This window comes from Photinus pyralis, unplaced genomic scaffold (assembly GCF_008802855.1).
Source record: "Photinus pyralis isolate 1611_PpyrPB1 unplaced genomic scaffold, Ppyr1.3 Ppyr1.4_LG7, whole genome shotgun sequence".
In the NCBI taxonomy this organism is placed as follows: domain Eukaryota; kingdom Metazoa; phylum Arthropoda; class Insecta; order Coleoptera; family Lampyridae; genus Photinus; species Photinus pyralis.
Window position 1 is genome coordinate 10,297,742 of NW_022170738.1, and position 16,525 is coordinate 10,314,266.

Consider the following 16,525-nt stretch of genomic DNA (forward strand, 5'->3'; position numbering starts at 1 on the left):
ATTGACTTATCAACGGGGCGTAGCCAAGAGTCTTCAAGCACCTGAATTGGTAATAAAACTACTGATGATGATGATCACAGGGCCTTCAAACTTAAGTCGGCACACCTTGTATACAAAATCCTCACTATAGGTATAGAGAATTACCTAAGTACATTGAACAAAAGCTATATTTTTAAATTTCATCAACGTGGCTTTGATTCAGAAATATGAACTCGTTAGTATGTTATTATAAAATAAATATGCCATTTATGCATTTAGAAAAATGTTACATATTAGAATGTCCTTATAAAAAAGTGCGTTTTTGTCGATATGTTGAGAATGCGACGGTCAATTGCTTTTCTGTTTTCACCATTGCAATCAGCGCAAAAAAACCCACTAGTTCTCTAATTTAACCGACCTTGTATCTCATATAATTACTAAGTTAGTAATAGTACCGACTTAAGTTTGAAGGCCCTGCATACATTCCTGCTAGAAAGAGAAAACCGCAATTATTGAACGCGTGGTTGTCATAGGCACTGAAACTACAGCATAACTGTGTGTTGTTTCAGAATTATACTCAATTTTTATTGCTTAACTTCAGGTACATAATGGTTACTAGTTATAATTGCGGCTACTGACTATTTTTTAAAACGTACATCACTTTGATCACGGATGCAAAATCAGGTTCAGGGAAAGTCTGCACGTTTTAAAATCAGCGAAGTTAATTTTCTTTAATGGCTCTAACAAATAACATAACGGTAAACAATTACTTATCCAGTTAGAAAATGAATTGACCCCAGACAACGCCCATAATTATTAATATAAGACATATTGAAAAAATACGATCAAAACTCTCAAAATTACATTTCGTAAGTACAGGAGATAATTGCTGTGATCAGGCAGACAAACGGATGAACCGCCGAGAATTTAAAGAACATTATAAAGTCACGCAACCTTTACTATACAGTAACGTTTCTATACAGGGTGCAGAGTTTTATATTGAAAATAGCGGGCGATCAAAAAAGGATTGAGGTCTAGTGGCCTTTGGAAATTCAAGTTAAACATTGAAACAAAAATTCCAAAGGTGACTCGATAGCAACTCTTTTTTGATCGCATTTATAAGCCTGTTTTAAAAACTATATATATGCGGTTATAAGTATAACTATCTTGCACAAACATTTTTTTGTCAATATTTCTATACAATAACTTTGTTACTATGGACTTTAAAGATTTATATGAGTATAAAGGAAAAAGTTACGTGTATCTATGTAAGTAGGTAAGGTCGGCTTTTACGGATACAGTTTTTGAATTATTTCTTTTTTCATTGTAACCGTTATCGCCTATGGTTTTGTTTAAAAGTCCCTATACAGATATTTTTGTCCAGGGGCCTACAATGCTTGCGGGCGCTGGGGTAAAGACAAAATGTAGTCGCAATGATGCCTTCAAACAAACTCACCTTGATGTATTTTATGGTGATTTTATGAACGTATAGAAATTTATGTACCTATATTTTAGGAAACACGGAGTACGTTTCAAGAATGAATTTTGTGCGAAAAAATCTTTCGGTCTTTTGCATATAAGATGGAGGCGTGTCATCATAAAATGATACTTTTTGTCGGGCATATTTTCGAAACAAAATAGTAACTTTATAACTTATTTAAGCCCTTATCCCAAACATTAACTAGGTACCTACATAGATTTACTAATGTTTAAAATAATACGAATTTATGCACATATTTTTCCCTAAAACAAACCAAAGAAGGGTATATATTATAATGTACTAAACACTTCAAATCGCACATTCTTCAGCCTGAAATTATTTACGCCTCTTACCTATGAGAACAAACTAAAAACATTTTAGCGTGACTTTGGCTTTTTATTGTGGATAACAAGCCGAACTCGTTATAATGGAATGATATTATATTTCCTTATTAAGTGAGCATACCTACATTTTTATTTAATAATATCCAAGTAGGCATAAGCATCCTTTCTACGTTCAAACATAAAGTTATTGACAATGTTTTATACTCCGGTAGCTGCGATGTACGCATATGGCGTTTTCTTCCTGCAAGTCATCTAATGCAGCTTCCCCACAACGATACCTATATATCCAGGGGGGAGGGGGCATCGGCCTGGTAAAACAAAATTACGACAATGCTCCTATACTAACACTTATTGTACCTAGAGAATTTCACGTTTTTTGCAAATGATAAAGTGTATATGTACCTATATGCTGGAATAAGTGTTTGTTTAATCTCACTAAAAAAAATTGGCAAAGTTATGCAGATGTTTCATTTTTCCATTCAAAGTTCTACAAATGGCGAAATATGGCCAAAAAATAATAAAATTCGAAAATGGCATTTTTTGGTTTTTGGGTCATACCCATACTTAGCTATATTTGTGGAGCTAATTATACACGAAAATTTTCATGAGATAATTAATGAGCATCTGTATAACTTTGCCCATTATCTCTTACGGTTAATAAATGTATACAAGATCTCCCTCTATTTTATGTTGACAATTTGCTTTAGCCGTTTTTGAATGAACATCCTGCGTTTACTAACAACACTTTGCTTAAATTGGATACAGACTACAGAAAATGTATTGGAAGTAAGAGTGATTTGTTGATCTAGATTAAGATTTCCAAGGGTGAGAAATGGACATTTGGTTTGTTAGGGCAACTGCAATTGTGTAAAACAAGTTAATAATATACCTACTATAATTGCAAATATTTCAAAAACGGTTAAAGCGACATATTATATATTTATGAAATTAGAAAGAACAAAATATTCAATTTTTGAAAAATATAGGTGCCTATTAACTTTGCGATATTCATCTGTTTTTTTAAGGTACATTTTCTAGCGATTAATGATAGGTAAACCCTCGGATAAACCTTACAACTCTTGTATTTAAAGTGTTTTTCTGTCTCTTAAAACCCACACTTTTACCAATGATCTGTGATGCCACGGAATTTCATAAAACAAAAAGTAAACCTTTGACACCAAATTTATTGTTTATGATAGTATAAATTGGTATGACAAATATGCGTATATTCATCATCCAAAAAGAAGTGGGATTGGTTTTACGCGGAAAATAGCACTCACTCGTCAAGTAAGCACTTTGTGTAAAAATCGATTCAGTTTTCATCGATCAAAAATTGCAACAATGCATCGTATACTATAATCATAATTTTTTTTAATGATTCAATATTCTAGGTGGCCAACCGAGATGATTTGTAATTGTAAATTATGCCAAAAATGTCTGAGTAATGGCGAAACGCCACGAATTTGCAATTAAAATGTCTGGGTGGCGAATCGAGAGGTAAAGCGAAAACGTAATGAATTTTTCTAATGACATATTGCTCTATACAGGGTGACAATTTGAAAATTTACCACCCCCCATGTCTTAGTAAATAAACGAGATATTTTAAAAAATCAAAATCCGTAATGCGGAGCGGGAATCACAATGACATAGTTGGCGACGCACTCCCTCCAAACCCCTGCACCCGAGCCACCCCAACTATTAAATCTTAAATAGTGACCCCCCCTCCCCCATGTGTGATACGTCGTTGGAAAGCTCTGAAAAATGCTTTCCAACCATACCAAATAGCATTACATTTAGGTTAGTAATTATAAGTATTTGGCGGGTTCGATTTTGGATGAGGGCCGTGGAAGGGTAAGGCGGATGCGAGAAGAACAAAAACTTCCTACATATGGTGCAGATGAGATGAGGTGCAAAATCGTATGCTATCATATTCGCCAATGTGCTAGAGCCTTTTGCACTTCCATACTTCGAGTCATGTTCCAACAAGATCAATTGGGCGCTCTCATACGGCAAGAGCTACCTATACAACACGGTTTTTTGCAAGAAGCTAACATTGACATTCGTCCATGGCCTACTCGGTCGCCAGATTTGTCAGGTATTTGGGCATCTATTAGGTAAGCGGGTCACTAGTTTCCCACACTTATCAAACAATTTGCGTCACTATCTTCGGCTGCGAATTCACATGAAGCTTGTGGTATGATACCTATACACTATACAGGCTGAAACCCATTAATAATTGTTTTTGTTCTATTGTTTTTAAATTTAATTATTTATTTATGACATAATACCTATAGGTATATTCGTTACTGAAAATTTCAATAACATGCTTCTACTATTTTTAGGTGGTTTTTTAAAGGAAGTTATAGTATAATATGTTATAAAACTCATAATTTGTATTTAATATACTTAAATTCCAAAATTTTCTTTATAAACTCGTCCAAGTTGCGTTATAGGTATTGCATTAACAATGACGGGCAGACAGAAAGTACGATTTTCAACTTCGTTTTGTATAGGTATTTTCTTCCGCCCGCATTCGCAATTATCTAGAAATGTAGAGGATGGAATCTGGTTCGTTTCAACAAGTTTGTGACTTTTGTAGCGTTGTCTTGAAGTACGTAGGCACAATATAATGTGCGTGGTAAACTTAATAAAAAAGTGAAAAAAGAAAAACATATATCTACCTACACATATTAGGTATAGCTATATACACTTCTAAATGTTTGCTTGTCCTTGATGCAATTAACTAGGTATTAGTTGCGTGCAGTTGCTTGTTATATCCACAAATTTAGATAATGTTTATCCTCAAGCAAAATTATCCAATAATTACTAAAGGAATGGCTATTTGTTTTTAACATTCGAACTAATCACATTTTTCTTAAAACATAGACGAATATTCTACGCGATAATTCTGTAAGTACATGATTACTTATGCGTGATTTATCCCAAGTGTCTCATGTTTAACTTGAAGATTGTAGGTACATGAGCTGATGGTTCTGTACCTATATAAAATGTTATGTAATTTGGACCTATATTTGTATTACCTAATCGGAGCAGATCTTTTGTCAAGAATTTTATGAAATAGTTACTTATACAACTAGAGTAAGGAAGTGGAGTTTTTTAACTCGAGTTCAAAGTTTGACACGTAGGCGTAGTAAGTTTATCAACTGAACAAGTTTTACACATATAGGTAATGTTTTCTGAAACTACAATCACAATTGAAAAATTATCGTATGCAATGATAAAGTTTGACACATAGCAATCTAGATAGCGGTATGTTTTAATTTTAAATGTCATTGTTAAGCTAGCAATTGTTTTTTACTTTCCGCATTAGAGAGGCAAATCACATTTTCTTCACCCTTTTTAGAGACGAAAGTATAGTTGTTTCTCTCAGCTTGAATGTATTTGATGAATACGCGGAATATAGAGAGAAAGAGTTCAATTTAAAAGATATGTAATACTAAAGGTGTAAAGATAAAGGGCAGAAATTGTTGTTTCAAAAGTTCGTTTTGAGTGAGTCGTTGGAGTATCCAAAAGAAAGTTCAAATCGGCCGCCGCTATGTAGAAAAACAGTCGGTACATGGTGATTTATTTGTCGTAGTTATACAATGTCGGTTAAAAGAGAGAAAATGTGTCTATAAATTCGAAGGAGAATTGAATCATGCTATTGTTTTGTTTGGATAGTCCACGAAATCGACTTTTTTCTTCAAGAGCCGAATAACTATAGTTCCATTGTATTATTATTATGAGAAATATAAAAAATTGCAAAAAAAGCCAGTTTTGTTCATTCTTACGTGGAAATCATCTACAAGAGATAATAATTTCCAAAATCACGCGCTATCCTTTAAAAAATGGCACGTTTTCTTAATGGACAAACAATGTTTACATCACCGTTGCTAAATAGCGTATTTTTCGTTCTTACCAACGAAATAGGAGTTAATACCTATGTACAGAAATCTTTAAAATTATGGAGACATTTGACCAAAAATGAATTTTAGATACGTATGTAGGTATATAATAAATGAGGTATAGTGTGCCATGAGAACAAATGAAAATGAAAAAACCTTTGTATTATACAGGGATGGTTGAAATTCGTGGCTCACCGTTGGGATCTCTGTAACGGTGAGATGTACAGTGTACCTATTAGGTTAAATCACTGAAAAACGTGAAAATGTCAAATTTTGTTTTCATTTGCCCTAGCTGAAACGGTCGGAAATGGACACATCTTCTATGGGCACTTTTATTTCGTTGAATCGGAGTTTGGTTATCAAAGTTTCGATAACACTCTAGATTTCTTATTTCTTGTGGACGCTCATGTTGGATTTTTATGGAATGAGATAGAGGACCAAAAAGAAATTTATTTGAATGCATCGTTATCATATAGCATGTTGATTCAGCAAGATCTATTTACCCGCGGGTATATGTTTTGAGAAATGCGAATGTAAAATTTCTGATTTTCAATTTTTTTTGTAAATTTATGTACAGTGTGACACGTCACTATTTTTTTGCCTCTATCTCATTCCGTAAAAATCCAATATGGTGTCCATAAGAAATAAGAAAGTATAAAGCCTGTATACCTTCTACATCTAGCGTGTTATGGAAATTCTATAACAGATTCAAATTCTCCGAAAAAAAGTGCTCACGAGGGAACCGTCGATTTTCGACCGTTTAAAATACGGAAAATGGAAACTATAAATTTGACATTTTCAGTTTTTCGGTGATCTCAGTTATTTTCAAAGATTTTTCAAAAATTTCAAATCGCCCCACTTCACCTAGGTATACACTGTATCTCTCGCGATTACGGAGATCCCACTGATGGGCCCCGAATTTGAACCGGTATTTCTCAAATAAGTACTGTTGTACCTATGAAACTATTGCTCTAATTTCTACGTATAAAAATGTAGCTTTAAGTAACTTCCTACCTATCTTTCCATGCTTTATGTTGAATTTGAAAAGAGCAAAAAATTCTAAGACCAAATAGGTACCTATGCTAAAAGTAGGTGTATGATATTGTATTTTAGAATATTCGAGAGATAAGTGCGTTTAAAATTTTAAAACCAAACGTCTAATAAGAATCAAGAAAAAATCAAGTGGCCATGTAACAATTGCCGTTAAAATGACGACAGTTCTCATCAGCTTGTTTATCAGCTGTTTTTATTGTGTGGTTTTTATACGTAATTAAGTGGTGCGATATTTGACTTTGACTGAAAAAGAGCGAATTTACAAGCAAAGCAATTATCTCGAATATTTCGAAATACAGTATACCTATGATACCTTATTAGCATAGGTATTTGGTCACAGAGTTTTCCAAATTCAGCAAAAAATTATCGCGTAGATACGCTATATCTCCAAAACAAAACACGATCCTGGAAACGGCACCAATTTCTTATACAGTAAAATAGGTATGTCTCATTAAAAATCAAAATTGACATGTTCGAGGATTTTTTTCAAAAACGTTTTCTGAAAGTTTTATTGTGATTATATTCCAATATATATTTTATAATAAATTCAAATCATTATTAGGTAGGTATTATAATCATATACCTATGATCGCATTTAAACTTTGTTCGGGATTAATACATACACATAATGCGATTCAAATTCTAGACTGAACATGTATATAAAATTTCTCTTAGTAGGTACCTACCTACACATGAAACAATTGTCATAGGCATTTACTTGAAATTTCCATTTTTTATAGTACCTATAATGGCAATATTGTAGCACAAATCTGATGTACCTAAACCTACAGTATAGGTATATAGCCATATTGGTACTTTTATTTACATCCGTGATGTCTGGTATACCTATACCTAAATAGTAGGTAGGTATACAAATGCTCGATGTTGTCAATGATAAACACCTCAAGTGACAATTGCGATTACGTCACTCTCGATTATTCTAAAGTGCCTATTTCACCACTATCAACCATCAGTTATTATTCTTTATACCGGGCGATTTTTAGAACTATAACGATCGTTTGAATTTCCCCGCGTAAACAAAAAATGTATGAAGTTGGTATATATAGGTACTAGCTACGTGTCGATCATTTATTTATGGACCTAATTATACAATGTGGTACCTAGGTATGTCATCAACATCATGCATTCACATAATTATTAATTTACAAATGTTGCTTCTTTACTATATATAAATTGATACTAGATACAGTATTAGGTATACCTATGGCACGTTGGTAACATATTTCAGTGCATCAACTATCAAAGTTGTTCATCAAAATGAAAAAACATAAATAAAATGCAAATGTCATGACAACAACGGTGGATTGGTTCTTTAATTGACCAGTCATGGCAGGAAAAATTATTAACGTAATTCTTATCACCAATTTAAAGTGCCATATTATTATTATTAGTAACCGATTTCAGTGTACTGCTGAAACATGCAAAAGACACGTCTATACCTAATTATATTATAGGTAATATACAATTGAACAATTTATGGCTGGAGTACCACAGGGTTCCAATTTTGGCTCAGTATTAGCAAAATTCGTCGCCTAAATATCGTAAGATAACTGCTCCCTTAAAAACCTTGCAGTGGAACCTTAACTAACAACAGCTTATGCGATGGGTCATAACCCCGTGAGATAAAAATAGTAAAATGAATAAAATTTTATATTCAAAAGGCCCATTTTTTCCATTGATCTATAGATGTTGTAGAACAGCTCGGGAGTGAAAAAGGTTCGCGTACTATACCTACCCACCTACCATATATCTTATACCGGGAACATAATTAGGCGTATCGAGAAAGGAAGCAGCGCGTTTCAATTAAAATTAATGAATCGCTAAAAACCTCAAGGCACTATACTCTCTACAAATTTAAATCTCAATAAATATAATATATGATATATGCTTATACCCACCCCGCGTCAGGAACTTTATTAGGGCAGTAAATACTAAAAATTGACGCCGTGTTTTACTACAATCCATCGGATATACAAGGATTAAGAGGATTTTCCGCTATAATTTTATACACGGATGACGGGATGACAAAAAGAGCAAGCTCTATACATCATGAATTGTCGAGGCTTTTGTCGACGGATTTAACGCTGCGGGACTCATTTTGTTAGGTTCAATTATCGCTTATGCTGTACTTTATTATTTAAATTATAGGTGTAAGCGCCTAATATTTTTTTGACAAAGACTAGAGTAACGTTTGCGGTATTACCCTCTCCTATTACAGGTAAAAAGCACCATCAGAACTTTTAATATTCCATGGGTTTATGATATTTAATAGTAACGTCCCTCGTTTCAAATTTCTTTCTATATGATACCATTAGATAGGTCACCTTAAGATTTTGAGCGACGGGCGTTACCTGTAGGTCTCATGTAATTACTGTGATACTGCCTAAGTACGAGAGGGGTGAATTGTAGATATATCTACGAAAATTGTGGCCCGTTTTGAGATAAAATTATACCTATACATGATGAGTAAAATAAAAGCGACGATTCTTACTTACTGTAAGTCCAACACCGGCTTTAACATTCATAGTTATGGCAGGAATTTGTGAACCGTAAAATTGTCCAGCGGCGGCGGTCATGTCGGTTAACATTTTAATTAAAAAAGTATTTCACAAATTTAAAAGATAATAAACACATTAGGCCTAATAAAAAATAGAAACACTTAAACACATAGGTTTTATATCCACTATACATGAATTCCGTTTACTGACTGTTCTTCGGTAGGGGAAATTGGGATTAGATGAAATCATATGTTCCCCTACCCTCTTCTATCAGTTTCATAGGCGTACCGAGAATTTCAGAACCAATCCTCGTTCTTGCCATTGATTACCACGAAACGCCCCAGATTTTATCTTCCACCATCCTTTAAGCACGCAAGCGCATTTCAACCCTATGTGCATCTTATAGAAGGGCAACTTATTTTCACACCCTTCACTCTCTACACTCGAGCCCTACTTCAAACAAATGATTGCTAACAAAAGTTACTCGTTATCTATTTTATTCAAAACAAGCAGTTTGATAGTGTATTGATAATACTTAGATAAGTACCTACTCATGTAGGTTGGCAGGTAGTTTTCAGTAAACCATATTATTTTCTACTTACTCCGTATGTACCTACCTACCTATACACGTGCATTTAGTAATGACTTATCGATACAATAATCAAAAGCTTCCATAGGTACCGTATAGCTATCCTATAATTTATAATACATACCTACTTACCTACTATTATCAATTTGAATTTGTTTCTCTGTAAAGGTATGTCTTTATTAGTCAAGATATACCTAAATGCTGAGATGTAGGTATACCTACCTAAAATTTCAATGTAAGGAAGTGACTAAAAATTCTTATGATAAGAATATACAACATGCCTAAGTATACCTAATAGAAACTTTTAAGGAAAGTTTAAAATTTTCATCAGCAATGCAGTTCTAATGTAAACGTGCCTACGTTACATAAGATGATCCAAAATGACTGCAGACAATTTGAATTTGGCACTTAAAATTTTTAATGTTGGCCATCATTGTATTCCCCCAACAGTAATCGCCATCCATTTACGACGATGTGTATTTTTATTTTCTTGTCTCTTTATACCGCGATCCTTGCATTTTAAATCAAACAGTTCTTTTCCAAGTTCCTTGCAAGTGGCAACATTTTGTAAAGTCATGTATAATAACTGCATAAGGTGCACTTAACCTTACTGTTTAAGCCCATAAGAAAATGACTATCGTCGTACAACACGTTCATGAAGATTCGGTTCCATGCTTTCAGTAATGTAATGTAAGAATATCCTACCAATCATATGTTAATTAGTTGCCAAACCTTCGGAAGTTGTCGAAGATATAGCCACAAGAAATCTAATCAAGCTAGTGGGTGAAACAATACGAACGATAACACCCCTTAATAATAGTTGTTATTATTATACATCAGGCTTATGCAGATACGGGGTATAACAGTTTGCACGAAGATATACTTATATAGGTATGGGAACGTTTACATATAATACCTATAGGTAGTTTTAACTGTCCAACAACTATACATTACGATGACAATAAAGTAGACGCAACGCGAAGTCGGAAATCTTTTATGAGTGACGGGTGTTCATTTATCAGGATATACCTATATGTTGATAGTCAAAAGTATCGCACAATGGGCAACTGAATACAGTTTTACGGTGGTCGTTTAGGTAATCATAGCACGAATTCCCCACGGGCAAAGTAAAAATTAATTTAATTAATTAATTGTGGTGATTATTCAGTAACTCATTTAATTGATCCACTACACCTACTGCTTTTAAATAAATGACATTTGGCATGTTATACCGCAACCTTATAAATGTTTTGTTTTGCGGGAAATTTAAACTACCCCCGCAATCATTTCTGATCACCCGGTATACCTACATATAGGTAGATAAGTAGTTATAATGTATATGTATATATACCTAAGAGTACCTATACCTAATCCGTCTAACCACTCAAACATGCATGTTTATTTACGTATAGATATACATTACTATACCTAGACATTAGTATCTTACTGGGCATCATCCATTCGTTTATTCCCGTCGCTTCTGAAAGCTTCTTAAAGGAATAAAAATAACGGGCTGTCAAAAAAGGATTGACGTAGGATCGGTCGCCTTTGGAAATTCATGTTAAATAACGGGCGATCAAAAATGAGTTGCTGTCTAGTCGCCTTTGGAAATTCAAGTTAAATACGAATTCCCATGTAAACAAAAATTCCAAAGGTGACTCGACAGCAACTCATATTTGATCGCATTGTATGATTTTCCATGTAAACGAAAATTCCAAAGGTAACTCGACAGCAACTCTTTTTTGATCGCATAGTAGGTACCTACTTACTGATTCATATACACATGCCAGAGTTGATGTACTATAGTTAAAATGAAACACTTGGACTGGCGAAATTTAGGGGGTGGATGTTTTTACTGAGATAATCCTATACTATACCTATATACACGGATAGAGTGTATGGGTATATTCTGTACACGATATAAAAATGAGCTTTTTTGTAAATAGTCCTATGATAGATTAGATAGGGATGTGCCTTACTCAAAAGTCGGAACACTCTTTTTTTGTCAAAAATATGCATAGTTTGCTATCGATATTGCTATTTATAAAGCGTGCGTTCTGCAATTAAAAAAAAATTATTTCATAACTGACAAATTACAACAATTTTCCTAAATTAAAGTAGGCCATATATACAGTCTGTTTTAAATTAAGTCGGCACTATATTGCTAACTTTCTTAGTTGTATCTATTAGAGTTAGAAAGACGGTTAAATTCACCAAATTGTGTACCTATTTTTGTCTACTGAATCCAAACTTGTAATTAAAAAACAAAACAACATCGCACTGTCCATCAGGTAATGACAAAAATTTAACTTTTTTATATGGAACACCTCCTAGGTATATTATGCGACATCGTATGACAGCTTATTAAAAAGTTCTTAATGAACCATCGCCGGAAAATTTCAAATATTTTTCAATTATTTTCATTTCGATCTAGTTACCTATCCATGAAAATGGTAAAATGGCCTTGGTTTGTTGTATACGTATTTGACAGCTAACTTTGACGTTTATTACCTATACCTAATGCTTGCCGTTTCGTAAAAAATATTCTTTTTACGCGCCCTATACCTACTGAAAAAATGGAAACGTTTTTGAACACCTTCTTTAACAGAGGTATAATATATTGTAATTATTAAGTTAAGTGATTTTTATATGTTTTTATACCTATGTACTTACTCAATTTCACATGTTATTCTTGTTTTGTTAACAACCTACTATAATAAGTGTGTACCTACTTATTGTTTTAAATACCATTATGTATATTTGTATCATTTTCATGGTCTATGGATATAACTAAATCGAAATGAAAATAATGGAAAAATATTGGTTACCTATTTGAAGTATTTTGGCTAAAGCGCTATAGCGTATTGCTATCAAACCACAAACAATCGAAACGTTATTGGTACTTTCGAAGCAAGCAAAAAATATTATGAAGAATACATTTTTTTCATAAATCAATATTTAAAAAAAATTCCCTCTTGTATACCTACTTACTCCATCGCTTTACACACTGTATACCTATAAGTTTGTGTTTTTCAATTCCCTTTGTTGCCTTTTTTATTAGTTAATTATTTAGATAAGAATCAATGATAAAAAAATCCTTTCCTTGATTTATTTAAATTTCGATTGTCATGGCATGGCCGATACTAAAAAGAAAATCCGAAAAAATGGTATCAATTCAACGAAATGGAAATAAATCAGAAACTGTTAAAGATATACCTACATATAGGCACATGTCAATTTTAATTCTCTATCAAATGCAATAGTAAAGAAAAGGGTCATTTCATTTAAAAAATTGAGTTTTTAGTCTTTGAAATTTGTTAAATTTGGATCTCCACGCATAATCGCACGCAACTATGACTTTTTTTAAGTATATATATCTACACTAAAAAATCCTATTCTTTCTCTATGTACATACTGGTAAAAATGGGTTGCCATAACTACAACCGAAGTAGGTAGGTAATCAATTTTCAAGGTACCTGAAATTTCGCGTAGAATCCAAAAATACATGAAAAAATAGAGGCTTGTCATTTAAAATAACGAAGTTTACTATCTACTTTCGGTATTTCGGGAAGTGCTACCATTTTGAAAATATTTTACATCGATTCGGCCTTCGGCGTTACTCCTAGGTAAAAATTTTCAAAACCTACCTATTTCATTTTCCGACAAAAACGTTAAACTACAGTTCCCAAAAAAGACCCTGTAGACTCTATAAGTGGATACAACAAGTTTAATTTATCTTTCTGTGAGTTTTTTCTTTGCATGCCTATTTGTTCTTTCTTATTTTTGTTCAATAGGTAATTATATTAAACAATTAGGATAGGTAGGTATATTTATTTATTCAGAATATGTTGCATGCGTTAGTTGTCTTTTTTAAATTGCAGTTATATTCTATATGGGTAAATATAAAGTGATTATTATTATTAAGATAATTATATAGGTATGGATTAGGTAGTTAATTTTTACTACCCCCGATTTATACGAACCCCTGTAAATTTGGCCCGGTTTATTTATTTATAGTGACATGAAAATAAATTCTTAGATTTAGCGCAAAAATTCTTCCCTATAAAAAAGCTCAAATGGCTGTCCTTTGGGTAGTGCGCACCTTATAACTAACTCCAAACGTTTTCTTTATAGAAGAGTTTTAATTAGCTTGTTGCAATTATAAAATTATATGTAATAAACGCCAATTTTATTTTGATACGCTTCGTAGGTATACCTACGTACCCTAATTTCGTTTTAAATAATATATTCGTATATACTTAGAATAAACCGCAAATGAAAGATATTCAGCAGATGTTCATGTTTTTTACATTCGTACCTACCAATAACAAACAAAAAAATCTAAAAAGTGAAGATAAGCCTGTAGTGAGACACTTTATAGGTATTAGGTATATTAGAAATTCCATATTCTGTAAAGTAGGTATATATAAGTAGATAGGTTATTACTCGGGTCATTTTACATTTTCAATTCTGGCAACCGCTATATAAGTAAGTCCGTTATATAAATTCGATCTAAGGAATGGTATCTAAGGCAATGCTGCGCAGCTGAGTTCAGACTGGGTCTGTAATTATGCTCCATCTGAAGTCGCATTAGCGGCGCCTGATGCCTTACCGACCTGCATTATCGTCATTATATAAAAGTCATCATCATTATCAACATCAACATCAACATCCATAAATTCCTTCTCAATGTTAAATTTCTGTTTTAAATGGAAAAAGTGGGTATATATTCGACGGCAAAATTGAATTTATATATTTTGTGTTAATTCCAATTAGTCTAAAATAAGTTGGCGAATGAAATAGTTACGAAATATCTATACCTACCTACCAATTGTTCTAATTCTAAATAGCAAGGACGTACCTATTTATAATAAGTAAAAATATACTCGTAGGTATGTCATCACAGGTAGGTACCTATACCTATTAGGTATTATAATAAAAAGTAATTGTAGGTATAAATTTTGAAAATTTGTCATATACCTTCAATACCACGTAGCTAAAGGTTCCAAACTCTTTTATTTAAAACCTGATGGTGCGTATATAACGCTGTTGGTATACTCAACCATAAAGTTACAATAACGATTTATAATATGATTAATATGATAATTTCAAGTTTCCTATAATTAGATACCTATACCTACCTAACCAAAGTAACTATAGGTACCTTAGATAATGTGCATTATAACTTTTGAAATTTGATTATCTTGTTAAATTTAACCTCTTTGTGATAACTATTTCTTGTAGGTAAGTATTTTGTTTTATTGCTTGATTTTACTCTACGATTTCAGTTACCTGATGATAACATGGTTATGTCAAAACATGTAGTAGGTACCTATAGGTATGTTAAATTTTGATAATACCTATTAAAGAATATATGGGGAAGGTATAAATATTTTCTCATAACGATTATATTCTAAGTACATATGATGGAACGCATTTTTATATGACAGGTGCAGGGTACCTTCATTCAAATAGAAACTTTGATTCCGTTTCCTTATTCTACATCATATCAAAATTAATTTTCTTTGTATAAACCATTTTTTTCTAATTTAAAAAAAAATTAAGATCACATCATTTACTGTAATTTGTATATAAACAATAGGTAGGTATACCTACGTACGTACTGAGTACAAAGTTATAGCCATCAAGATCTAGGTACTCACAACCACACTTGTTATTGTCGCCTACTAGATGATAATGATGTGCCTATAATGTTGGATGCTATTACAGAAGCATTAGAAGAAAAATGTGCATATAGCATCATTGTAAATAGACTCCTCCATATGAAGAATATTTTATTTTTTAATATCATATAGTTTCAGCAACCCTCTCATCAGCAACCCTCTCAAGATGTATTTGGGTCCGCAAACACATATTTGTGGTCAAAAACATGGTATTTCTAGGTGATTCCCAAAAATTTATTTCTAGGGTCTCGAATGAATGCAATCAAAATATCTTTAAAATAATATTTGAGTGAGTCTTGCCATCTTTCGGTCAAAATAATCAAATATGAATTACGCATCTTAACTAAACTATAGATACGGGCATTGTTTTAAAGTAAGTATTTAAACAATGATACAGGCATACCTATATGGTTCCTGTACCCACTGCACCCAATGTAAATTTCCATAAGAGCGCAAGTTGTTTTAAAAACTATTTTATACCACTGAGAGAAACGTTTCTTTTAAATTAATAAAAATATTTCTTCCAACTTATTTCTTTATTACCAAAGTATTTTGTTTGGTGTAAGTAACATGCATTTTGTGTAAAAGAATCATGTTATTTCCCCAGAAATGTTCAATCCTTTGGTTATTATTTTCAGCTCAAACAAACATCTATTTATTTCAAAGAAACGTATATCCGCGGCATTTAGACCAAAGATATGTTTTCTTTAATAATATAATCCGGTGCGTTTAAATGTTAGGGAATGCATTTCTTCCATTTAAATAAATCATCTTTGGAATAATATACCTTTGTTTGCTTCAAAAGAATTTCTTTGAATGAACACTGTTCCACAAATAAAACTGCGAAGTTGGTTATTTTATTGAAAACAAGACAAGTTACTTGAGGTGCAAGTACGCTGTAAACCTACATTCTTAGTGCCGAGTCGACTGTGGCTTATACGTGTAAAAGTTTGGGTGTAATTTTGATTGATT

The 16,525-nt window shown here is 32.7% G+C and overlaps 1 protein-coding gene across 2 annotated transcripts in view; it reads right to left on the reverse strand.

The window, feature by feature from the left end:
* Window positions 1-16,525, reverse strand: part of LOC116175745 (transcription factor Sp9) — a 95,418-nt gene that overhangs the window by 9,563 nt on the left and 69,330 nt on the right. The window contains exon 1 of one of the 2 annotated variants that reach the window (XM_031494022.1): window positions 9,278-9,476. The exons of the other annotated variant lie outside the window; for it this stretch is intronic. Coding sequence (XP_031349882.1) covers window positions 9,278-9,370 — 93 coding nt within the window. The 5' untranslated portion in view covers window positions 9,371-9,476. Of the gene's footprint in view, window positions 1-9,277; window positions 9,477-16,525 lie in introns of those variants that run through there. 2 annotated transcript variants of the gene reach the window in all.